Source organism: Nesoenas mayeri (assembly GCF_963082525.1).
Source record: "Nesoenas mayeri genome assembly, chromosome: 18".
NCBI lineage: Eukaryota > Metazoa > Chordata > Aves > Columbiformes > Columbidae > Nesoenas > Nesoenas mayeri.
In genome coordinates, this window is record NC_137566.1 from 9769778 (window position 1) to 9794677 (window position 24900).

Here is a 24900-nt window from a genome sequence, read left to right on the forward strand (position 1 = left end):
CCTTGTTAACTAACACCTGCAGTGTATTTATTCCTTGCCATTGCACTGTTTTTAACTCAATTCACAGTGGTACATAAACCCTTCTAGGAAGCTTTGGGCATATGCTTTGACAAGAGAAAACTTATTTTTGCAAAACCAGAGTGTTTTTCAGGGTTGCTAAACGCTGACACTTCTCTACTCTTGGTGTCCAGGGTAGGACTTGAGTCTTTTGAAAACAAGAGTGGATAGAAGCAGAAAAGGGAGATTCTTGTCTCCATGGAACTGATGAGATCTGTGAGAACTGGCCAAGCTCAGTGCCTTGCATGACTGCACCCAACAGCATTTAATAGTAATCAGGGACTGCTGGGACCACTAACCCAGAGCTTCTGATTCTTTACCTCACCCATTCAGTGCCTGTTTGACTATCAAAATCATTGTTGCCCACTGCAAGGGAGTTTTGTTAGTATTTGTACTTGGGGATTACCACGGGATTACAAGTGGAGAAGACTGCTGAAGTACGAGTGCCACATTGGCAATCCATTCTGTCCTCCAACTCTGGGCACATCTGTAGGCATGCGGTTCGTTTACAGGCATGTGAAGGCTGACGTGAACTCCACACGCCTCAAGGCTGGGAAATTTGGCCATTCTGCCCATTTTATCAGCCATCAGTCGCCATGGGCTCCAAGAGATCACACATCTGCAGACTCACAGCAGAGCCTATTACCAGCAGCTGCTACCTCTAGGGTGGATGTCATTCTACATTACATAATTTATTCAATAACAGTCATGTTTGGGATAAAGAAATAATAGTGCACCAACAGAAGATTGCTTAAGAGCGTGTAGAAAATGTCTGGGAATGTATGACTCGAATCATCCCAGTGGCAGAGAGAAGGATGTTGAACACAAGGGGATAAATGCTTTTATTGTGACAGAGTCATCTTTACCAATGATTTTCTTCACTGTAGTGGCAGGATTTCCTCGATTGAGTAAGCGTTATTCAGTAAGTTAAGGATGACAGGACTAGGGCAGAGGTTTGAAACAATAATTGCAGTTTGTTCTTCTGTACTACCTTTCATCTGTGGAATTCACAACAATGCAATAATCCTCCTAACAGCTTTTGTAGGTAAGAAAATATTATGAGCCCTGTTTTTCAGCTGAGGAAGCTGAGAGGGAATATGATGATGCAGAGAATCCTGGGCAGAGCCAGAACTGGGGCTCAGCTCTTCTGACTCACACTTTGTCATTCTGAGAGGCTGGACACGCCAGTTCGTGAGGCCACCCTGGCTACTCAGTGCCTACAGGACCTTCGTCTCTTCAGTGTTCGCTCTTCATCTAGAAAAGGGTGAGCAGAGCCCCCAAACAGGGAACTCGCAAGCCAGGATCTCTACAAGCCCCAAAAGGCACAAAACTATGGTAACTGATGGGAAGGCAGGAAATGCTCTAACCAAACAGTAACACTTTAAAACATCTCAATTTCTAAATTACAATGAGTACTAACTATACTCAGACTTCAGATAGTTTTGTATCTCAGGGATATGAGTTAATCTTATTGAACTGTCCATTCAGTGGAGTTGTAACCATTTGCACCAGCCAAAAACAAAGCTCCTGATTCCCAGAAGTGCTGAGAACCTGCTGCTCCGGTTGAAGAGGCTGGGAGAGGCAGGCTGTCATCACGTCTGGCAGGCACGCTGCGTGTGATTCAGTCCGGGGCTCACAAATCAGCAGCCTTTTTGCATTAACTTGGCTGTGACACGCATTGGGGGGAATCCGCTTTGAATGATACACTCCAGCACATTGCTGGACTCCAATCCTGCATGAAGTCCTCCCTTCTCTTCAAAAATATGGACTGTTTCTTAACAGGTCTTTACTAACGTGGAGCTCTATACCCACCGTGTTCAATGATCTGACTTTGAAAGAACTTGACTTCAGCTTCCATAGGTCCCTTGTGCCCAGGCTAAGTGTTTGTACACATCCCTCCCAGGGCAGAATGAATCAAATCCTACTGAGATTTCCTGGTTTTAAATGAACAAATGTCGGCAGTGATGCAAACATGGTTCATAACATAGTGGGGGAGGTAGGAATATCAGCCTGGAAAAGGTTTACTGTTTGTTTTTAAATCCCAGAAGAAACATATGAATGTGATGTATCTGGGATTTAGAAAGAAACAAAGCAGTGTATTAGCAATCACAGAGAAAGAGCAATATGTCAGAGATCAGCTGCTCTTTAAAAGACTAAAAGATGCAGCAGGTTTCTCACAAGTTCTTCCTCTGTTTCTTGAGCAGTGTGTAACACACAGTAAGTCTGTTCCGCGCTTCCTATGTCTGCTGAGAGGCCCAAGCAAATAAAAGGCCTAACTGGGATTGCTAATTGTGCCAAAACATAAACGTGGGCTTACACACCTTGTAAGCTTAATGCCTTATTACTCACCATTGCAAACGTAAGCACGAGCTTGTTTGCAGCAGCCAGGTCTAAAGAGCAGGTCCAGCATGTACTGAAGTTAGTGGGAGCTTTTCCACAAACATTAACATCCTTTGGATCAAATCTGCAGGACTGGATTAGTTGTGGTCACGGTGAAACCTGTGGCAAAATTGTATACATCAGTCATAGCAGCACCCATGGCCTCAGCTCTGGTCCTGACACCCTTAAAGCCACCCAAAGGGATCCCAGCAGCACTGAAAGTAGTCATTTCTGTCTCATCTGAGCCACTCATGGACGTTTATTTCCCTTTCATAATTATGGGAAGCTGCTCTCCCACAAAAAATAAAAACTCTCAGACAGGTGTCTTTTCCAGTGTACTTGGCAGGTCACCAAGTTCAGGCTATTTTGAACCAAATGGAATGAAAGATTTTGTGAGGGAGAAGCCTGCCAAACCCCACTCTTTTCCAGAGAGAGAACTTGGACAGATACCACATCCTGCTGATCCCAGCTGTGGCAGCATGGCTGGAGGAGCAGAAAAGACCCTCACCGATGACTCACAACCAACAAGTTAAATTTCATCCAAAGGTAATGGGCTGTCTGTGCAAATCCCCAGGTACTCACGGTATGCAGTCCCCAAAAAATGCCCTTGCACGCTGAGCTGCCTTTCTCCGCAAAGTGCCATGCTGTCAAAAACCCTGTCTAGCACGTGAGCAAGTGCTTTGCCAAATGGAGTTTATCATACTTTAACTTGTTTTAAAAAAAAATCCAGGACACTTAGAGGCTAAGGGGTTGTTTAAGATTACAATTAATTTGTGTTGAGGCTACCGTTTTCAAGTTTCAGAGAGCTGTTATTCACTATAGGAAAAAAATTTTATACAAACATATATATTTTATAAATATAAACCAAAAATATTAGGGAAGAACTTCCAAAGCAGACACTGAGAGGCAAAATACAAACTTTTATCTCCAACTTGAAAGACATAAAAACACCTTATCCCTGTCACAGGGAAGTTATATAATACATAGCATTATACTGCTGATTTGATTTGTGCTCTTTATTTTGTATTTGTTTTTTTAAAATAAAGAAAACTTCAGGCAAAAACCATCTGGAAGAACCAGCAACAGAAACTTAACTGGATTTGTTTCCTAACGCTGTTGTGGGGCTGGTGCAGCTCTTGTAACTCTGTTTACATTTTGCCTCCTCGAGTTTAGACAGGAGGGTTAATTCTCCAGACTTCTGCTGTGGGTTTGCAGGCAGTAGGGGAAGAGCTTTGGCCTCACTGCACCACAGCTTTTTCTTTTCAGCTTTTTTTTTCCTTTCTCAGCTGCCACTAGAATTTTTGGAACCCTAAGATCTTCCTGTGTTAAAGGGCCAGCAAATGACACGTCTCCTCCTTTTCATCCCTCTTAACTGAAAGCAGACTGTAACGTGTTCTATGCGGAATAGGCTCAGAAAAGAGCACCGCTCTCAAGAAAAGCGCTTAAACACATGCTTAACTTTTGGCCTTCGTGAATCAAAAGTAAATGCTTTTCTGAATCAGGGCCCCTGTGCGTCGGTATACTGAGAACCACCTTGGATACAGTCTCACCCCAGCAAATATTACAGCGTTAAATGGCTCATCCATCAGCTTCATGCGTTATACACATTAGTGCGTTGTGAATTTCACAGCGGTTTTTATCTGTAGTACTGGTGCTGTCGTGCATATTAACCCACCGACACCTAACCCTGCTGCAGTCGGGTTCAACCCTTTTTTAACAACTGCAATGGATGGGAGCAGAGCCGTGGCAGCGGCTGCGTACCTGAGCGCGGGTGCCCGGCGTGATCTGTGCTACACGGCAACGTCCCCCAGGCTGGATGGGGCCCTGACCAGCCCTGCTCTGCACCACATGCCTGGCAGGGCCCTGGATGCTGCTCCTCTCGACGCCTGCTCCACATGGAGCCACCCAGGACAAGGACAGCACCTCAGGGCGGCCTCACCCGTGGCAGAGACAGCGCACAGCACGGAGCTCGGGGCCTCTTTCCCGCCGAGCGCTGCCGCTCAGCCCGGGAAACTGAAGGAGGGCTGGGCCGGAGAAAGGCGCCGCCTGCCGCCTTAAGGCGCCGCCTGCCCCTTTAAGGCACCGCCCACCCCCTTCAAGGCACCGCCTGCCCCGCTACGGCACCGCCCACCCGCTGCTTTTTGGCTCTCGGACCCTGCCGTAGCGCTCCCGGGAGAGAGCGGCATTGTGCAGCCTTTGGCCCGGACCGCGCATGCGCCATCATACATTCCCCCCGCCTGGCGGCCCCGGAGCTGCCGCCGCCGCGTCCCTCCCCTCCCCTCCTGCGGCCGCGCTCCTCCTCGCCGCGGAGGAGGCGGTGGCACCGCCGCCGGGCCCCCCCTTTTTCCCTCCCCCTTTCCCCCCGGTAAGTCACCGCGAGGCGCGGGGGGGCGGCCCGTTTTCCTCTCCCATCTCCTCACCGCCGGGCTCCCGCACCGCCGTTCTCCCCGCGCGCGCGGCGCCGCCTCCCCTCAGGCAGCGCGCGGAGCCCACTTCCCCCCCCCCCCCCCCCCCCTCCTCCCCTCCCCTCGTGGAGGCCGCGCGCTGGGCCTCGCGCCGCCACCCTCCCGCCTTCCCACTCCCGCGCGCGGGGCGGGCGCGCGTGCACGCGGGCGGCTCCGCAACTGAGCGGGGCTGCGGCTGGGGCGGGGGGGGGGGGACACCCCTGCACCCCCCAAAGTTTGGGGTCCCCCGCAGGGAACTGCACCCTCTCCCACCTCCCCAAACGTGGCGGGGAAAGGGCGTTTGCAGCCGGCGGCCGTGGCGCTGCGGGCCGGTGGGTGTGTCGGCACCGCGTGCCCGGCGGCGGGGGCTGCGCCGGCGCTTGGGCGCCTGTTTGCGGGTTCCCCGCGTCCCCCCCGCGGGCGCTGGGGTTCGTACGGGGCGATGCTGCGGTGCAGGCGGGGCTGGGCGAGCTCGCCGAAGTTGCCAAATGAGTTCCAGGTGAAAAGGGTCTGATCTGCATTAGGAAACTTTCAATTTCTTATCGTCGCCACCGGTGATTTATCCACGCTGTGGAGAGGGCTTGTTAAAGCAGACAAGCAGCTGGTAGCGCTTGAAGGAGATGCTTGAAATGCCACTTAGTCACTGGAAGAGCAAATGCCGTTGCTCCCAAATCTGCTGCCACCCCCAAAATGAACGGCAGCGGTGGTGGGATATTGCGAGTGTACTTGAAGACAAATCCATACAGTGTGAGCTGGAGGTTATTCCGTTCCTAAGCTGAAGTGTGGCAGAGCTGCAATGGGGATTGTTCCCTCTGCAGCATCAGCCCTGATTACCAAGCACTGGCACAGCGCTTGAGCAGGTTTTGTTACAGAAAGCGAGTCTGGCGAGAATAACGCAGGGCTGGCTTTGAGTCAGGAGAAAGTCTCAGGTGGAGAAGGGTGTGATTTGATGCTCAGACTGTTTAGGAGGGAAATCTGAGGCTGAAATACTTGCATTCCAAGATGTAGTAGGATCTTAAGCTGTGGAAATGCTGGTTATTTTTTGTGCTCGTTATGATCTTGTATTCTCTTCCTTAATAAATGTGGAAAAAAAAGACCTCAGACTGTGGTTTTTTTTCACCTTTTGTACAAACTGTTGTATTTACTGTGTAATGAGTACGTGTTAGAAGCATTTTGGGGAGTATGATATGAAAACCCTTCTACACCTAAAGCTATTCTGCTTTGCAGTAAGTGATAAAAGGCCATGACTTGGGTTCTTGGTCTTGCACATAAGTGGGTCTGAAGGCCTAAAATACTCCTGTGTTGCTAAACAGATACAGAATATGGCTTTTCACACTGATTTCTGGCACCTGCAGTCAGGCTAATCTCATTCTTCTAGCTGCTGAGGATCTTTTTGACAGCTAATGAGAATATTTTGTTTTTCTTCCAGGTTTCTGTTTCAGCGCCGCTTCTCCTCTCCGTGGCAAGAGCTGCCTTTTGAAGCAGCACATTCATTCTCCCCTTCAAGCACCATAAGTCTCATTTGCCAGCTCCAGAACCATGGCAACAGAAGAAAAGAAGCCAGATGCAGAATCTACCAAAACACAATCTACTCCTTCCTCCTCAACCAATCAGAGCAAGGTGTGTGTGGGGCTCCGAACAATATCCGTGTGAATACACGTGGCAACTACCTGCATATTCAACTAAAAACCAGAATTACAGAATTGAATTTGCACATAGACCAAGAGCTTCTCCAGGTTTCTGCTTCTGATGTCATCTCGAGCTGAAAATGTGCTGAGGATTTGATGGGAAAAGTGGGTGGAGTGTGGCCCCTTTTGTCGTGTTAGGGTTTGGTTTTTTTTGGTTTAGTGCAAGTTCTTGCTAATGGAATATTTCTTGTCTGTTTGGCATGAGAAAGGCAGGTTGGTTGTATCCTCGGAATGCCTAGAGGTTGGTGAATCCATGTTCGTTGTTGCAAAGTGGGGAAGCAGTCATTATTCAGATTCTTTAAAGCCTGCAGATGCTCAAAGGAGATGTTACTGTCTAACTGTGGAGACTTCACAAAGAGGGAAAAAAACCCGAGATTATGGCTGATATAGAGGAATTGGTCTGTGATTTGATTCATGATGAGAAACCTGCAAAGACATAAAAGCACTACACAGATCAGTACCAAGAGTATTATTTTCATTGGGATTACTCTTGCCTTTTGGTTACTGGCTTGGGTGGAATTTGTGCTGGGGTTGAAGTTGGTGCAGCAAGGGGGGGTGGTTTTTTGTGGTTTTGTTTTTTATTGCATTTGGAGTGGGGAAAAAATGCTAGAATCTCTGTTTTGGTGAACAGTCATGCGGTCCATTGCTGTGTACTGACCCAGCTGGATACAGGGCTTGTCGTTGAGATACTACATTTGGAATTTATTCATACATATTTTTCTTACAGCCCGCGCCAGTAAAACCGAACTATGCTCTAAAGTTCACGTTAGCGGGACATACAAAGGCAGTCTCATCAGTAAAGTTTAGTCCTAATGGAGAGTGGCTAGCCAGCTCCTGTAAGTATTGCTTGCTTTTTATCTCATCTAAAACATGGAAATGTAGACCTTGGAGAACTCTGTCTGTAGCGTTTCCTTCATTAGATGGGAATGACATGGGAATGACTTAGGTCTTTGGCTTAACTGCAAATAGCCTTAGTAAAACCAGTGCTGCGTGCCATATATAAATCAACTTTTATGTTCAAGTGTCCTCATGAAAGTCCCTCCCTCTCTCCCACCCTTTTTACCTCTGGCAAATATCAGCCTTTTTCTCTGTCGTGTTTTACCAGTTAACATGGATAATAGGTTTGCTTTTTTTGCAGGCGTTAATTCAGTCCAGCTTGTGGTGTAATTTTTGTTCTTCTTGGGCAAAAGCGTTTCAGCCTTCCCATGCGTTCCCTGCTTTTACCACTGGCGATCTAAAACAAAAGTGGAAACACAAGTTGTCATCAGGGAAACTAAAGCGGCTGGAGACTCTGTGCATTCCAGGCAGTTTATGTAATCTCAGCTGCTGCAGCTTGGCCTGTACCAAACTGTTCTTTATGGTTACATATTACCTTATACACTTAGGCCTGCTTGGGAAGGGAGAAAACCCCAGTGTTTATGGAGATGTAGTTAATATTATCTGTTAGTGCTGTTAATATCTTAACTGACACATTCTTTTCCAGCTGCTGACAAACTCATTAAAATTTGGGGAGCGTATGATGGCAAGTTTGAAAAAACAATATCTGGTCATAAACTGGTGAGTATGAGGAGATCACTGTGCATGTGAATTTACTCATAAAGGATTTTGCTTTCTCTTCCTCATCCAGAAATTTCCATTCTTGGCTGGTTTGGCTTGGGTAGGAGGCTTGTTCTTCAGTCTCATTTAGCATTGCTTTGTTTATAAAGTCCTGCACAACAGCCTAAGACTGGAATTGCTGAATAATAGCAGGTTGGGCTGGAAATCTGGGTGAAGCGCAGGCTGGCGATGCTGGACCTGCCTGCACACTGCCTGGCATCCCCAGTTCAGGAGCACCCACCTCGAATACGGAGCAGCTCATTCTTGGGTGGAAGTCCCTGTAAACTGTAGCACTGTGTCCTGTTCTCTCTTTCCTTTGTAAATGGAGCAGAATGGCTTGCCTTTTAAGGACATTGAATATTTCTTGTGGGTTTGCCTACATAAACATGACACTTACTCATTCTGCACAGTTCTGATGAAAACACAAACTCCCAAACGCTTTGGTTTTGTTTTCTGAAGTTTCTTACGTGCTGAAGTTTTGTAAGCAAAATGAAGATTCACCAAAAGAAAAACCAGTAGAATCTTGTTCTTCTCCAGCCCTTAGGGACTCGAGCCATAAAGAGCGAGTCATTTGTCACGAAGAGAAGCCACTAACTCATTAGTTCATATAGCATAGTGTTTATGAATTCCAAGAGAGGGTGTTGGTGGCCACAGTCAGAGCTGTGTGAACAAGCCATTGATGTTTTTGGAGTATATGGCTCAGCTGAAAATGAACAAGTGCCAGAGGAGCTCTTAACCCCATCAAATCAATGAATTCCCAGCTCCCAATGCTGAATTTTCTTTCAAGCTTCAGTTGTGAATATCATATGCAGTCTGTGTTTTCCATTTTCCTGTGGTGGTGAACAGAGCTGAGGATGGTTTCTCTTTGTTTTAGGGCATCTCTGATGTTGCTTGGTCATCAGATTCCAACCTTCTTGTCTCTGCCTCTGATGATAAAACTCTCAAAATATGGGATGTAAGCTCGGTAAGGGCAGAAATTATTATTTACCTTCCTTCTCTTCAGCATTGGAATGTTAATCCTTTGGGTAATATTCACTCTTTCCTGCTTATAATGAGTTGCTGGTTGAATGGGCTGTGAGGATGAGTGAATTAAGGGGATATTTACAGATACTCTGAGGATTCTGGTTATTTCTGAGAATCCTTGAGCCTTATGGTGGCAATAAAACCGCTGCCTTCACTTCTGAAAGCAGCCTGTTGGACTAAATGTTTTGGGGACTTCTTATCATAGCTTCATTTGATTTTTGCTTCTTTTCCTCTCCCTTTTGTGCTGTTATAATGAGAATGGGATAATTTGGTTGAATTTTGGTTGGGTACGTTAAACCACTTGGGTCTCCTGAGTGGCCTGAAGAGTTTGCATCTTGGCTGCAGTCATTAAAAATGTGGGTTTTTTTCTTTCCTGTTGTTTTGCTGGAGCTGTTTCCCTGCCCATCTAAATGTGGGGTTAGACATGGCTGCTTTGTGTGCTGCACAGTGATTAACCCTAATGCAGATTATCTTGTGGTGCTGAAGGATGCTATGTACTTAACTCCGCTAAATCTTGTTTCAGGGTAAGTGCTTAAAGACATTGAAAGGGCACAGTAACTACGTTTTCTGCTGCAACTTCAACCCTCAGTCGAACCTCATCGTTTCTGGATCAGTAAGTGATTCATTTTTCTTTGTGCAAAGCAAATACTGCACACCCCTGGTACCCAACACTAAGGGGACAGGGAGGTTCTTTTAGGGATCCTTTGCAGAACGATGATGGCACTACAATCATAGTTACTATTAAAGCTTTACGAACAGAGTGTTATGATTAGTATAGCACAGAATTTATGATTAGAATGGCTTAGGATTTCTACAAGTGGAGTGAATGTAGTACAATTTATAGGTAGCATAATACAGAATTTGTAATAGAGCTTAAAATCTATGGGATTAGAAATTATAACTTAATTCACAGTATGTCTTCTAATCACCTGGAAACTCTGCAGATTGGGTCAGATCTTGATGCATGCTTTGCTGTGTCAGTGTAGTGATCAGAATCTAGACTTGAACGTCATATAAAATAACAGCGTGATGCTGGTGTCCTGGGCTCGCAGCCGCAGGGCAGCTGGCGGGAGGCACGTGCTCCTGGTCGAGCTGTGACCCCTCGCACGCCTCAACTAAAGGTGCATCGCTAAACCACCTTGTACATTCCTTCCATCTTCAGTTCGACGAAAGCGTGAGGATATGGGATGTGAAGACAGGGAAGTGCCTCAAGACGTTGCCTGCGCATTCTGACCCGGTTTCAGCTGTAAGTCCCTTCCAATAAGTGAACGTGCTTGTTTTGTTCAGCAGAGCTCCTGCCTCTGTGGAGAAGGGGATTTGTGCTCCAACTCTTATTACCAGGCCCTTGCACAGGGTTGTGGATGGGCTGGGGGGGATTTACCAGTGGGGATTGTTCACTCATTTATGAGCTTGGAATACAGCAATGTCTGTTCAAATGAAGAAAAACCAGAAGGTGTTCAACTCTTAGTATTTTTGGAATTAACGAAAAGAAATTCGAGCCTCAAGTGTGCTAAACCATGACTGTTGTAACATGATTGTTCTGCCTTGTGTGGAAGATACTTCATGTTTACAAATCAATGTTAGTAGCAATTAGTTTTTAAAACAGCAGTCCTGCTTGTATCCCCATGAATTGCAGTGTCAGTAGTGGCAGATAAGTTGTTTCAGTGGGATTTAAAAATTTGATCTTTGTGAAGATGGGTAAATTTATTTTTCCCTTTCTGCAATGTTACAGGTGCATTTTAATCGTGATGGATCCCTGATAGTGTCAAGTAGCTATGATGGACTCTGGTAAGTGGTTGTTTCTTGACTGCAGCACAGTTCAAACCTTTTGCGTTTAAAATGAAAAAGACTTTTAAAAAAAGCTTGTATTTGTAATGTTAAAATTGGAACAAAGAATTCAAAAGCAATAGTAATTGTTCTTGTATGTTTTTAATAGTCGAATCTGGGATACAGCATCAGGCCAGTGCTTGAAAACACTGATTGGTAAGTAGGAATATACTTCTTGTTTGTGCTCTGCTCTTTGCTGTTGAGTTGTAACGTAGATATTCTGCATCATCACTGTGAACAGTGGCTTCCTTAAGCTCTACTGTCTTCTTACTATTCTGTTAGTTCATAGTTGTCCTCTGAGCTATTGCAATGAGAGGGCCTCTCCTCTCACACGAGTGGAAACTTGCTTAAGCTTTGAGTGCTGTGTAGTATAAATGGGCAAAAATAGAGTTTTGCAATTTTCTGCCATTCATCCGTGTCGTGCTTGTTGTGCAGCCTTTCAAAACTGGAACGACAGAGCAGATTGTGCTGTTGGATTTGACAAAAACGGGTAGTCTGTGACTACACAAGCTTCCTGTTTGTATTGCAACATGCATCTTGTGGACATTGCTGATGAAAGGAAACCCCCCGTTAGGCTTGTGTGCCTTGGTCTTTCATATTCTTATGAAGCATTACATAAGCAAGTTGTATGGCACTGCAAATCAGTGGCGTGCATTCCAATATAGTGATTTTTAGAGGGCAGAGATGCAGTCTTGCTCTGAGTGTTGATGCAAGGAAGGGCAGTTCAGCTACAAAGGGTTATTGAAAATGTTTGAGAGAAAAATGCTTCATATCCTTTTTTTTTTTAAATTACTGAAACAATCACACCTCTTGTTTTCTTCAAGTACCAAGAAGACTGAAAGCTCATTTCAGTGAAACAATTAACAAATTATTGTCAAAGGAAATTTGCTACCAATGAGACAGTACAGCTGTGCACTGTTTGATATTCTTTTATCTTCACCGTAGATGATGATAACCCTCCTGTGTCTTTTGTGAAATTCTCCCCAAATGGCAAATACATACTAGCTGCAACTTTGGACAAGTAAGTGTTAAAAACCAACAAACACAAACCCCACAAACAAAACCCAAAGAAAAACCGGCAGACTTTGAACTGCTTGGGTATCAGCTAAAACTTTATTTTGCTGCTTTTAGCTATCATGGTAATTATACTACACGAGTGTACGAGTTTGTATATAGTATCAAACTTGAAAAGCCTGCAAGGTGTTGTGCCAAACCACCTTGTCCTCTCTCGCTGTGATGTGTCTGTTATCCTGCCCATCATGTCCCTAAGTTACATGGTCATTATTTATAAAGAAACTTGCAGGTGTTGGGAAATTACTTAAATATACCCTATTTTATGGAGGAGAATATGAATGGCATGGCAGTAAAATTGATATTTTGGAGTTAACTAACTCCTAATTCTGCAGCCAGGCTACACTGATGCATGTAGGCTTAAAGAACTCTGGTATAGAGAAACGTTTTCTGTTACTAGAAAATTGTGAGATGAAAAAACTCTGAGAACTAAAACCTCTGTTTTTCTGTTTTCCAGCACTCTTAAACTTTGGGACTACAGCAAAGGAAAGGTACGAACAATCCTCCCTCACTATGTAGGCTTAACTAAGCTTATAGGGAAATCTGGATTTCATACGTGCTTCTTAAACTTGCTTAACATTTTATGCATACTATAGAAAAAGTTGTTAGTACTCTTTTATGGGAGAGGACAAACTTTTAGCAGGGCCTGTTGTGGTAGGACAAGAAGTGATGGTTTTGAACTAAAGGGGGGAGATTCAGGCTGTACATGAGGAAGGAATGTTGTACATTGAGGGTGGTGAGAGCCTGGCCCAGGTTGGCCAGAGAGGTGGTGGATGAACCATCCCTGGAGACATCCCAGGCCAGGCTGGACGGGGCTCTGAGCAACCTGAGCTGCTGAAGATGTCCCTGCTCATGGCCGGGGTGGGAATTAGACAACCTTTGGAAGTCCCTTCCAACCCATTCTATGATTCTATGTGTTGTGGTGCCCTGAGACAAATCCAGCTGTATTTCTGCTTTTTTTCCTTTATGAAAAATAAATTTATGTTTTCTTTCTTGTGCTAACATGACAGATTTAGGGCTTCCCCTCCCCGCTTCAAAATCATTCCGTGTTGTAGGGCAGAAGTGTCCTCTGCATCCTCCAGATAAGTTGGCAGGGTGGGAAACACAGGCAGATCTATTTAGTCTTTTCTGCCGAGAGAGTTTGTCCTTGACTGGGAAAAATTACCTCTTGGCTGTACTAATGTGTTGTGGCTCTTTGCTTTTAGTGCCTGAAGACGTACACAGGACACAAAAACGAGAAGTATTGCATATTTGCCAATTTCTCCGTTACCGGTGGAAAGGTTGGTGTTTCTTTGAGATGCTTTTTACCAATGTGCGTTTTTTCCTGCTTTTCTTTGTAGAAGAAACAGTTTGGGAATGGAAACCTCCTTTGTTGTATAATGTTGGGCATTCCCTTTCATATGATGGCAATGAAATGTTTACTGAGTAATAGCAGTTAGATGTAGGTGAGGAGAAAGATGAAAATAACCGTGTTTTTTCTGCTTTCCAGTGGATCGTGTCCGGTTCAGAAGACAACCTGGTTTATATTTGGAACCTTCAGACAAAAGAGATTGTACAGAAATTACAAGGACACACAGGTGCGGAAGAGGATTTTGTTTTTATTGATGGAATATCCCTCATGTCAGCCTGTAATAAGGGTTTAGCTTGAGCGATTTCTCTCTGATGTTTAGTTTTGACTGTCAGACCCATAAATTCTTGACTGGCTTTTTCTTACATGGAAAGAAATAACTGACCGGGGTTTTATTTGCTGTCTCTGGCATAAAATGCAAAGAATTTAACTTGTAAAGTGAGGAAGAACAAGAATCTGGAGAGTTCTTGCATTTTGAAGCCTGTCAAACACTTTCCAACTATGTGCTCTCAGTTTGTGTTTGCTGCTGTTGCCTCTCACAGAGAAGCAAAATGCTTCTAAACAGCATTCCCTCTAAATAAACCAGTTTCAGAATGAATATGAGGCCTTTTAAAATGTTCTTGAAGCTTCAATGATTGTTTGCTGCTTCCCTTGTCTACAGTGCTGAATAAAGCTACGGCTAAATGGAAAGTTAAATATATTCATGAGGTGTTAATAGTTGGGAAATACTTATGAATGTGTTTGAAATTCTGCTACAGACTAACATGGTGATGCTGGTTTTAAATGTAGTAGCGATACATGTTCATTTTTGGGAATGGCGCAGATTCCGTTGCTGTAAGTGATGCTATTTGTATGTCTTTTTGCCTAGATGTGGTCATCTCAACAGCTTGTCACCCGACAGAAAACATCATCGCGTCAGCGGCACTAGAAAACGACAAAACAATTAAACTGTGGAAGAGTGACTGTTAAACGTTCCAGCATCACTTCAGAGACTGTCAGGAAAACGTGTTTTTAAAAAAAAAAACCCACAAAAATATCGAAAAATCCACATGAGAATAATAAATCCAGTTTGGCGGGAAACCCGAAGAATATTTGATAAAGTGGTTTCTGTTAGTCTTGGCCCAAAGAAAACGTCTTGGCTCTTTGCTAGAACCGGCCAACGTGGTGAAAAACAAACAAAACGATGCAGTGTCTCCTTTTCTTGCCTGATCTCTTGACAGACAAACGGATGGTTCTGACTGCATTAGAAGTGTCAGCCTTGTTCTGGACACCCCAAAGATACTGTATTTATGGTGGCATTACTTCTGGGCACTGTTGCTGGGTAAGGAAGAGCTGCCAGTCTGCTTTGTAACAGTAAGTTCAGTCACAAGCATAGAGATGTGTGGAATTTTTTAAAGAAATGTCTGAATTTTAATTTTTTTTTTTAATTTTTATTTTTTATTATATTTTTTTTCCAGAATGTAGGTTCTAGTCTCTTGGGAAGTTTCTGTATTGTTTTAAATAGGAGTCCTGCATCTTTAAGGGTGCTTCATTTTAAACACTCAGCTCAAACTTTGTGACCAAATAAAACCGTACAGTTCCAGATTTCCCTCCTCCCGCCCCAACTTATTCCTGTGGTGAAATCTCCTCTTACCTTCTGTATAGTTGCTTACCTCTTGTTACGTGTGTTTAATAGATGCTGTTTCTAGAGCAAAGTTACAGTTCTGTTAACCATTAAAATGAATCCTGCTTGTAGTTGTTCTCAGCATATTTGACTTCTTTTCTCTTCTGGTTATAAAGCGAGCTCACAGATCACTGTAAAGTTATTTCAATGTACAAAGAAAAAAAAACAAAACAAAACCAAGAACAGACTTTTGTATCTTGAAAATCCATCGTATGAAATTGTATTGCTACTGGCATGACTCTATATCTATTTCAGCGTTGGTATTTCTTTCCCTTTTTGTCATACCCGTGTGGTATTTACACATCCAAAAAAAAAATACCATATGCCATAATAAAAAGGTGGGATTTTATGTGTATGCTTGTGGTAAGAGTTGTACTAATGTGATGTGTCTGCGTCCCAAAGAAGCCTCCCTTAAAAACACCTGTAGAAGGAAATACTTCTGCAGCAGTTGCGTTGGGTGAAGGAGGGAGGAGGAGGAGCAGCCTGATGCTCTACACCTGCTGGGGAGAACACGAAGAGGAGCATAACTCAAGTCAGACATTGTTTAAAGTAAGTGAGAGGATTGAACTGAATATCTTATCAGAGGCAACATTGGTACAAACCCTCCAAGACCTTTAGTTGAGGGGAGAGGAATCCTGATCCTGCTGCCCTCAGTGCAGAATGGGTTGGGAGGCTGACCCAGGGTTTCTCTTGTGCCTCAATGCAATTCTTAAGGAGCACAGGTTTTATTGCAGCTAAAGGGCTCTGCTCTAAGGGGATGTTTAATTCCTGGTGAAGCAAAAATCAATTTTTTTTCTTTTTGTATTGGCCTCGTGCTTGACGATAACTGAAAATCAATTGCAGAACAAACCTCTTCTGGTGGCTGCTGGGAGACTGTCTCACTTACCCTTAGTGAAGAAGACAGCTGCAAGGCATGAGGTACAGCTTTTCAAAATAGAGAGTTCATGTTGAGCTGGTGCTAAAATGGCTATTAGCAATGCCACTGTCTTTTGAGGCTTTTTGTTACCGCCAGGAAAGCACACAATGTCTCCAGACTTGGTGAGCATCACTGCTGAAATAATCAATTTCTTAACTTCATGAATTTTTCAGTCTTTTCCTGGCATTCCAATGAAACTTTTCAATTGCAAGATGTCGCTCTGCTGCTTTTTCAGTGTGGAGATAATGGTCTATTATTCCAGCAAAGCATTTTTGTGTAGATTCAATAACATTTTGTAGTGTAGCACTTCCCATGTGTTGGTGTGAGTGGCTGTGCCACAGCTTCCCCTGCCCTCATAGCTGCAGAGGGAGATGCTTTCCGTGCGAAATCTCTTGAACAAGGATATTCTGAAGGGCTTTGATGTAAAGGATCTACTCTTCTAGCTGACCTTTGTAAAGGTTGTGTGTAAGTCTCTAGTATCCCACCTGGGAACAATGCTGGGTGGTGTGAGCCATACTTAGCTCTAGTTATATCCAGCCTGGCATGTCAGCGGTGCTTTGGCAGCCAGGATTAGCTAATCTCCTAAAGCAGGGTGCTGAAAACGAGGTCTGTGTGATGACAGGGCTGGCTCACTCTTCCGTAGTCAGAGAGATGGAGCTTTGCTTATGTTGGATGCAGCCTGACAGGGGTTGGAATGTGTCACCCTGGGGCTCTGCTGGGTGGTTTTATGCTGAAGGAAAAGGAGTAGATGGTGTGAAGAAACGAAGGGGAGCTGAACTTTGGGGGTTTGATCCTCCTGGGGGGAGAAAAAAAATCACAAGAATGACAAAACATGGTTAGATGCCACGAAGTAGGTGGCAGTGCCTTAACCGTATGCGTGTTGTATAGGCCACAAGGGCCTCTTCCATCCTTATCAAGGGGAGTGCTAACCTTCTCTCCTTTCATACAACACAGTCTCAGTGCTGCGTCCAGCGATATTTAAACCTCTGTTTTACTGTTTCTATTGTGGTTAGGGTGAGAAACAGCTTGTGTTTTCTTCCTTCTCAGATTGACATCACTTTCTGATCCTAATATAACCGTTTTACTCTAATGTCCGCAGCCTTCCTCAAAACCACGAAAATCCCTCCAAAATAGCGAAAACGCGCACTCTGGGCGCCTTCTTAATATATTCATCAGCCTCAGCCAATCAGAGCGCACGCTTCGCAATCCGCTTTGACTGCCCCCTGCCGTTGGCTCTGAGCCTCCGCCCTCCGCTCACCCCGCCCTGACGAACCAGAGGAGGGAGTGAGTTCAGAAGTTCGAGTCCCGGCTCCGGCGGAGGCGGTGCCGTGCATTGGGCTCAGCCTGCCGCAGGGATGAGCTCTAAAGCAGGATTTGCAGGCGAGCCTGTCTAATCTGTGCAGGGTTTAGCCGTCTTTCTGGGTATCCCGAAGGTTTAAGTGGGAACATGACTGTACTGGAGGATTTGCTAATCAAATTTTTCTCCATCAGGGGAGGAAGGCTGTTTCCTAACGTGTCTGCGGTGCCCCGGGCTGATAAATCCCTCTAAAATTGCATCAAAAGTAATGATGAGTTAAAAGAAACGTACACTAGTTCCAGATGTGGAAGCAGTGAAAAAGGTTGGTTATTGTTATTACTTTTCCCCCTTTTGCGAAGGTCTGCCCAGGCTGCTCCTGGCTGCCCCTTCCAGACACTGATGACTTTATTAAGGGATTAAAAGTTAGTTTCTTGTCTTTATTGAATGCTCTGATTTATGCATGCATTTAAATCAATCCCATTTCCTGTGTTTTATCCCTTTTCCCCAAGGCTTTCAGGCTTTGCTGTGTTAGACATTTGTTATAATCACATTGTTTTGAGGCAAGTGAGACACCGTGGGTGGTTTAAGCGATTTGAATAAATGAGCTGCATTACTTAGGCAATTCTCCGAGGTGCTAATTGCCCGTCCTGAGCTGTAGATGCCCGTACTTGGACAAGCTTGTGCTGCCTCCCGGTGAAATATTAACAAGTGTGCTTGCTAATGAAGATGCTGTGTGGAGATGAGGTCCAGGCCCCTGCCTGGCCGGGAGCTGTGTCTGGCAGTGGGGGTTCTTGGGGGGGGATTTCAGGTGCCGCTAGCAGGCGGTTGCTGGATGGGCTACATAAGCAGCTTATTTTGTCATCTTAATTTTTTAATCCCACGCATTCGCTTGCCGCTCTCCTATTAGTAAGCATTAGCTCTCTAAGTCCCATTAGTTCCACAGAGAGCTGGGGCTTTGTTTGTGGGGAGACTGGTGGGGAAGCCAGCAGGAGTCTGGGGGCCTGATCCTGCAGCCAGTGACGTCTGATTCTGGCCCTGCGGGATCACAACCATCACAGTTGGGTTCTTTTCCTTCCCTCCAGAGCTGACACAAGCCCAGGGCTGGCCCTGTTTGGCCTCTCACTGCTTTATTAAGGCAACTATTTCCTTGTGCACAAATGCATATCATACATTCAAACACACTTCTCCCTCAGTCAGGTTTTCCCTTTAACCCAGCAGCCGTCCCTAGGGCTCTGTTACGTTAGAGAATCTCAAGCCTTGGATTTAAAATTAGTTGACTGCTTCTCTTTAATAAAAGTATTCCTGCTTTCTTTAAATAGCACAAAATGCCACAGAAAGCCGGCGGGTCTGTTTGTGAAGATGTGGCAGCTCGGAGAGGAAAAAGAAGAGGGAAAAAAAAAAACTAAAACCACACATCTCCCCAAACCCCTTCTGCCTAATCCAACTGAATTAGAGGATTTCGAAGTGGATTTAAAACTAAATCTTGATTAGGGAGAATTTCTCTCCAAGAGCTGCTGCACAGTAGTATTAATGGGAAGCGATCGTGGTCAGAGGAAATAGGACAGAAATAACCGAGGGTAGCGCATACGCGCTCACGTCTGTGCGTGAGCTGAAAGAATCTGAGAAATTCTCAAGAGGAAAAGGGAGAAATTAAGCATCGGGATAAGGAGACTGGGTGCCACGGGGCTGGCGGGGAGCAGCCACATCCCTGCTGCACTGAGAGCATCTCCCTTTATTCCAGTGGAGGGGTCGCAGGTGGAAGGAGGAAGAGCCGGGGGAAGAGCCGGGAAAAGGGGGGGGGTCTCTGCCCACTCCCCCAGTCACCGGTGTTTGTCCTTGGAGCTCCGGGAGCTGACCCCCATGCGCTCGGGACACATGCCTGGAGGTGCCCATGGGATCCTCTCTCTGATGACCGTGGTCCTCGTCCTCCCAGAGGGTAAGTGCCGCTGTCCCCGAGGTGTGCGGTGCGCCCATGCTTTGGAGTTACGGTTGTTCGCGTCCTCCCCAAACCCTGGTTGCTGAAGTGGGGTTTATCCTCGGGATGAACTGGGGGACAATCCTGCCCTGAGCAATGCAGCTGTGCAGCGGTGGTTTTAGGATGGAGCAAATGTCATCATGTTTAGTACAAAAAGAGGGCAATCCAGCCAGGAGCTGGGTCCCCAGGGGCTCCCTGTGCCCGACTGTGTGAGGGTGTTCACCCTGCTCCCCAAAACCCTGTGGGCTCAGGAGGGCTCTGGGTCAGCATTCCAAGGTGGGGAAAGCTAACGGCTACAGTGAGTGCAACCTGATTTCTGTTGCTGTGGTTAATCAACGCAGAGATCAGGTATTGCGTTTGCCTTAAACTCTGAGCAACGTACGTTAATATCCCTTGAAGGCTTTTTGTTTTTATTTTTAAAGAAAGCTGAGAAATGGCTTAATTCCCATTCTGGTTTAGGGCAAACAACTCTCAGACGCAGCTGCTGACCCTGCAGGGAAGGACGAAGCTGCTCCCAGTGTGCGCAGCTCTGGGGACACTCACCAACCCGCTGTCCCAGGGTCACGGATACATTGGCTCGGAGTTCCTCTGAATGAGGATTTCCCTTGTGTTTCTGAGTTGTTTTGCCTACTCAATAGACCCTGAGATAAAAGCAGGACTGTGTTCAGGGTGCGAATCAAACCACACCAACGAAACCATCCCTCGGGTGTCAATGACTCTATCACCAGTGTGGCTGAAACTGGAGGAATTTGGTGAAACAGGTAAAAGCTGTTTCCAAGCACGGCCAAGCCCTGGCTCGGGGATGTCTACACGTGGGAGGTTTCACCTTCTCTTTACAAATCCTGTTTCAAAGCTCCCTTGTTCCCACTATTAGATCCCAGCATAAATCTCCAGCTAATCTCTGATTTTGCACTGACCTCTAGTGGGAGATGCTTTTACATTTTTGGGGCCGCCGGGTAAACAAGTGGCAGGCGGCTTCGGGCTCTGGCTTGATGCTTAACGCGACTTGGCGAGGCAGAGAGCGCTGCGAAGCCGTCGGTAGAGAGCAGCTAGGAAGGAGCTGAAGTATTTTTTCCCCCTGGAAAAATCTAATTGTGTTTCACATGGTTCTTGTTTAGTGTCCGGACTCCAGTGTTATGGCTGCAACATCATCGTTGGCACCAAAAACGTGGACATGGGGTGCTCTAAGCCGGAGGTGATCACCTGCTCCCACTCCCACCAGGGCTTCAAACACCGGTTCTGCATTAAGACGGAGAGCGGTGAGTCTGTCGAGAGGAGCCCACGTTTCAGGGGGTGCCTGATTGAGCTGGTGATGCTCGCACCCCAAAGCAAACCTTGCTACCTTCACACAGGTGCTAGGCTGGCCGAGCACCACCCTCGGTCCTCCTGTCCCCAACTGTCCCTGTGTCCCTGATGTCCCGTGCTGCCTTTGCTTTGCAGTGGTCCTGGGCATCCTGCTGGCCAGCGGCTGTGCCACCTCCCGGCACTGCCAGCAGCAGGAGCTGCCGGGAGTCCGAATCCACTGCTGCGACACCGACCTCTGCAACGGCTCCCCCCGGGACCCCCAGCTGCCCCCCGGCCTCGCTGGCAGCCGCCTCCTCCTGCCCTGTGTCCTTGCTGCCCTGCTCCTCTCCTGAGCTCCCCAGGCCGGGGGGGGCATGGGGCCCTCGGAAGGGACAGGAGCAGGGATGTCCCTGTCCCTGCTCTCACAGGTGAGCAGGAAACCCTCCCATCCCCTATAAAAGGTGTTGGATGGGTTTTGGTGATGCCCCAGTGCCATGGCTGCACCCCAAAGAGGATAGGGGGCATTTCTCCAGACTCAGAGAGTGGCTGGGGGTACCCACACCAGCCTGGGGCAGGGCGAGCACAGGACCAGGGGGACCCACACCCACCCACATCTTCCCACGAGAGGGCATCCTCGGCCTTTGTTCTGCCACCTGGGACCCCCCCAGCTTACCTGGGGGGCTTTGGGGTGCAGGGATGGAGCACCCACCCAGGGCAGCACCCCCAGTGGGGTCCCAGGGATGGGTGGGTGGTGGGGAACGTATTGCCCATGTGAAATGAATGTTTTTTTGCAGACGTTATCCCAACCAAAGAGGCCAAACGGGAGCTTTAACAGAAAATTCTCATCCCATACGGATCGGAGCCTCAGTGGCTTGTTCAAGGTCATCGCGGGGGTTTGTGGTAGAGCTGGGAATTAAATGCATATGTCTCAAGATCCAGCCTTGTGCTTTTATCACCAGGGAAACAGCATAAACCGCACTGATGAGAAATGAATGAAATATTTATATTCTGATTTTTTTTCTTTAGATAAAAAAAAAAATAATGCAAAAGACCTTTTCCATGCAGAACATCAGCTTTTGATGACATTTATCAGATGTGTGTCAGGAAGCAAGTCAAAACTCTACTAAAAATATTATCTGAGGTACCTTCCCAGCAGAGGCACCTTGGGGCTGATACAAAACATGTTCAGACTCTGAAGATTCACAACAAAAGAGAATCAGAAAACAAATCCTGTAAAAATGACAGGAATAGCGACATTAACCAGTTCCCCCTCTTTCCCCTTAAAACGTTCCGTATTATTTTCAGGGGAGAAAGAAACATTTCCTTGGCAGCTGGAGTTATTCTTGCTACTGGTTATTTATCTGTCGAGATCAGCACTGTGCTGAGTTCTCGCAAGAAAACCTCCACGGATATAAATTCTCATTTATCGGCTGAGGTTGGGGACGGAATCCCAGTGCAGAGGACAGCGCTGGTGGTTGGGGGTCCTGGTGTGGCATCGGCCACCTCCATAGCATCTTGGGGAGAAGCGAGGGATGAGATGTTGTGGTCTCCTCCATCTCTGTCCCCTCTGCCTCGGTCCCCAGCTGGTGATGCTCCTGGCCCCTCTCTGCCCCCCTTGCCCAGCCCGAGCCATCCATCTTGCACTGTGTAAGAGCCCTGTTGCAATTAAATAGGCTGAAGTGCTCCTGAACTCTTTAACCTTTGCCCTGGGATTGCTCCTTTTGCCCCGGGGCTGTGGATCAGCTCCATTGCACTCTCCAAACAGAGCTCGCTACTTAGCTGACATTTCTTTCTCCTGCTGGATCCTATTAGCACCCTGAGGTTGAAAATGCTACTTTGGAGTGTTGTAAGGAATGTGATTTATACTGGAAAGTAGCGGCAATCTATCTTTCCCTATACACACGCTACACATGAGGCTGGAGAGCTAAATCCACATCGCCTGAACAAACAGCGACCAGGATAATTGGTGAGGAGGCTTCAGACAGCGACTCGGTGGGACGGCACAAGCCGGGCCAGGGATGCTGCGCTCAGAGCCACAGAGAAACCCCATTCCCAACTAGGATCCCATATCTGCACCAGTGCAAACTGGTGCTGGGTGCTGCTGGTTTCCAGGTGATGCTGGAGACCTGGTTGGGGAGCTGCCTGGGCTCTTTGCAAGGTGGTGGGGTCCATTGTGTCCTTCTTCACACTTTTCATTCCCTGTTGGTCTTGTGTCAAGGGAAGAGCTGAGCAGAATTTGCGCTGGTTTGCCTGCATGTGAGTATGTATCATAGATAAGACACTATGCGTGGGAGGCAGATGAAAATAAGAATTGAATGGTGCCTGAAGGAGGGCTTATTAGCTTTTATCAGATATGACACACTAACCACCAAAGCTCCTTGCTGGAATACCGGGTTAAAATCTCAGCGGTGTCAAATTTCATGTGCCTAAGCAAAGAGACACTTTCCATAGTGTTTGTGTGAATCTTCTGGATAAGCCCCGGAGACTGAAACCATCTCAGCTTCGTGTGGGCATTAAAAGTCCCACCCACGTGTTTAAAAAAAGCCCCAAACCCAAAAACGCACAAGCTGACATTTCCTCTGAAATGTCTCGTTCCTGCCGTGCTGCGTGGCATCCGCTGGCTGCGATTCGGGGGCTGCGGGCATCCCCGGGGCATTCGCACCAACAGCCCCGCGGGAAGCCAAGGGGTTATTTTGCACGTGCAGAAGTGTGCGCACAAACGCACACGGGTGCGAGCACGGAGCTTTCTGGGAGAAAAATCAACTAAAAAAAGAACCACCCAACCCTAAGAAGCCTCTATGTCAAAAGCCCTTTTATAAAAGCCTCAGTAGCTGAAGAATTGCCATTGTTTCAGTCTCCAGTGAGTGCTAGTCTTAAAATATTTCCAGCTCGGAGCAGGCTTTGACATTCTGCCCAGACCCAGGAGAGGGAACAAACACGAGTTCAGAAATGTTTCTACAAGGCACAGATCCTTCTTCTTTTTGGAGAACAGCGTTCAGCATCTCTCGTCCTGTGGCCACATCCCCTTAAAGCAGGGGAAACCCCCCGAAACACCCCCAAAAGCAGGGGGGTGCGGGCTGCTTGGGGGGGTCCCGGTGAAGCAAGGGGAGCTGGCCTGGCTTTCAGGCTGAGGTGCTGGGCTTTGCTTTTCATGCTGGTTACTCAGCTTTTCCCTCGTGAACAGCAGAACCGTTCTTCCCCCTCCCGGAACTCCGTTGCTCCGGGCTGCTCTGGCTGGAATGCTGGCGGGTGTGCAGAACTAACCCCACCTCGCTGGATGGTCCAAAAGCACAGGCTGCTCAGAGCCTGGCAATCGCAGGAGGCAGCGAGTGTGCCTTGTATTAACACCCTTTAGCCTTTTCTTGGTGTTCACCAGCCATCCTGGGTGTGACAGAGGGCAAATTTGAGAGGAGGAAGCTCTCAATGCTTTACCCCATCGCTGCAGGAAGGGTAGGTGAGGGATGGAGCTCAGCACACGTGCCAAGGTCACCTGTACCTTCTTACAAACAACTTTTTGGAAGAAAGGTGCAGAAAACCGTTAGAGGTTGTAGGAAAGTAGTAACAAGCTGGCTGCCCTGGGTTCTGTGTGCAGCGCTGATGCCCAGGGCTGCATCAAGATCGCTCCAGAACGGCAGTAAACGTGTGCTTATAGTTGCGGTGAGCACTCGTCACGCTGGATAAAGGGCAGTGTTTACCCAGGAACAATGCAGGGTTAAAATTTACTAAGTCCTTGTGCAACTCTTTATAGAGAGGCAGTGAGGACAAATAAACATCTCTTAAAATAAAGGCAGTACTAGGGCTCGCTGCTTAATTCATTCTGCGGAAAATGCATGTTGTTCGGAGCCATTCATTGCAGGAGCTCGGAGCAGCAGGGGCTTGATCCACTCCAAATTTCAGGCAAATTAATATGATCTTCGTTCATCTCTTGTTTGTTCCTAGGAGAAAACACAAGGTCAAATCTCCAGCTAGTGCAAAGTTTGCTCGAAACTACTGAATTTTTTATTTGACAAAGTTTCTCTCTGCTTGCCCTCTCTCCATGCGCCCTCCCTCCTTCCCTCCAGCTCGCAAGCCCAGGAGGAGCCCAAATTCCCAGAGGATTTGGGTTTCCTCCTTGAGTGATAAAAGCTTCAGGGGCGGCGGCGGGGAATGAAATCTGGGTGGCCAAAAGCAGAGGCTCCCAAGGTTGAAAGTTAGGATGTCTCTTATCTGCTCCCCTCCCATGGAGAGACAAGCAGGGGAGCAACCAGACCTGGGACATCCAGCTCCATCCGTCCTGTTGCTGCCCAGCCTGCTCCAGGGATGCTCCAGTGGGCCCCAGCAGAGAAATCCCCT

General features: G+C 46.8%; 2 protein-coding genes across 2 annotated transcripts; both read left to right on the forward strand.

Moving 5' to 3' along the window:
* The first annotated feature begins 4676 nt into the window (after positions 1–4676).
* WDR5 (WD repeat domain 5) lies at positions 4677–15390 on the forward strand. The gene is made up of 14 exons (XM_080355919.1): positions 4677–4801; positions 6310–6500; positions 7296–7404; positions 8052–8125; positions 9039–9128; positions 9711–9800; positions 10350–10433; positions 10920–10975; positions 11124–11170; positions 11960–12035; positions 12543–12576; positions 13291–13365; positions 13575–13662; positions 14302–15390. Exons 2-14 carry the CDS (start codon positions 6420–6422, stop codon positions 14400–14402), a joined length of 1005 nt encoding a protein of 334 aa, XP_080212045.1. The 5' UTR covers positions 4677–4801; positions 6310–6419; the 3' UTR covers positions 14403–15390.
* A 3701-nt stretch (positions 15391–19091) lies between these two features.
* Positions 19092–21491, forward strand: LOC308047492 (uncharacterized protein). The gene is made up of 4 exons (XM_080356018.1): positions 19092–19245; positions 20403–20543; positions 20725–20996; positions 21363–21491. Exons 1-3 carry the CDS (start codon positions 19170–19172, stop codon positions 20919–20921), a joined length of 414 nt encoding a protein of 137 aa, XP_080212144.1. The 5' UTR covers positions 19092–19169; the 3' UTR covers positions 20922–20996; positions 21363–21491.
* The last annotated feature ends 3409 nt before the right edge of the window (positions 21492–24900 follow it).

Coding starts and splice junctions, on each gene's coding strand:
- LOC308047492 (XM_080356018.1), top strand. CDS start 19,170: ATGCGCTCGGGACACATGCCTGGAGGTGCCCATGGGATCCTCTCTCTG. Junction 19,246..20,402: donor GGTCCTCGTCCTCCCAGAGG/GTAAGTGCCGCT, acceptor GTTCTTGTTTAG/TGTCCGGACTCCAGTGTTAT. Junction 20,544..20,724: donor CTGCATTAAGACGGAGAGCG/GTGAGTCTGTCG, acceptor TTTGCTTTGCAG/TGGTCCTGGGCATCCTGCTG.
- WDR5 (XM_080355919.1), top strand. CDS start 6,420: ATGGCAACAGAAGAAAAGAAGCCAGATGCAGAATCTACCAAAACACAA. Junction 7,405..8,051: donor AGAGTGGCTAGCCAGCTCCT/GTAAGTATTGCT, acceptor ATTCTTTTCCAG/CTGCTGACAAACTCATTAAA. Junction 9,129..9,710: donor AAATATGGGATGTAAGCTCG/GTAAGGGCAGAA, acceptor ATCTTGTTTCAG/GGTAAGTGCTTAAAGACATT.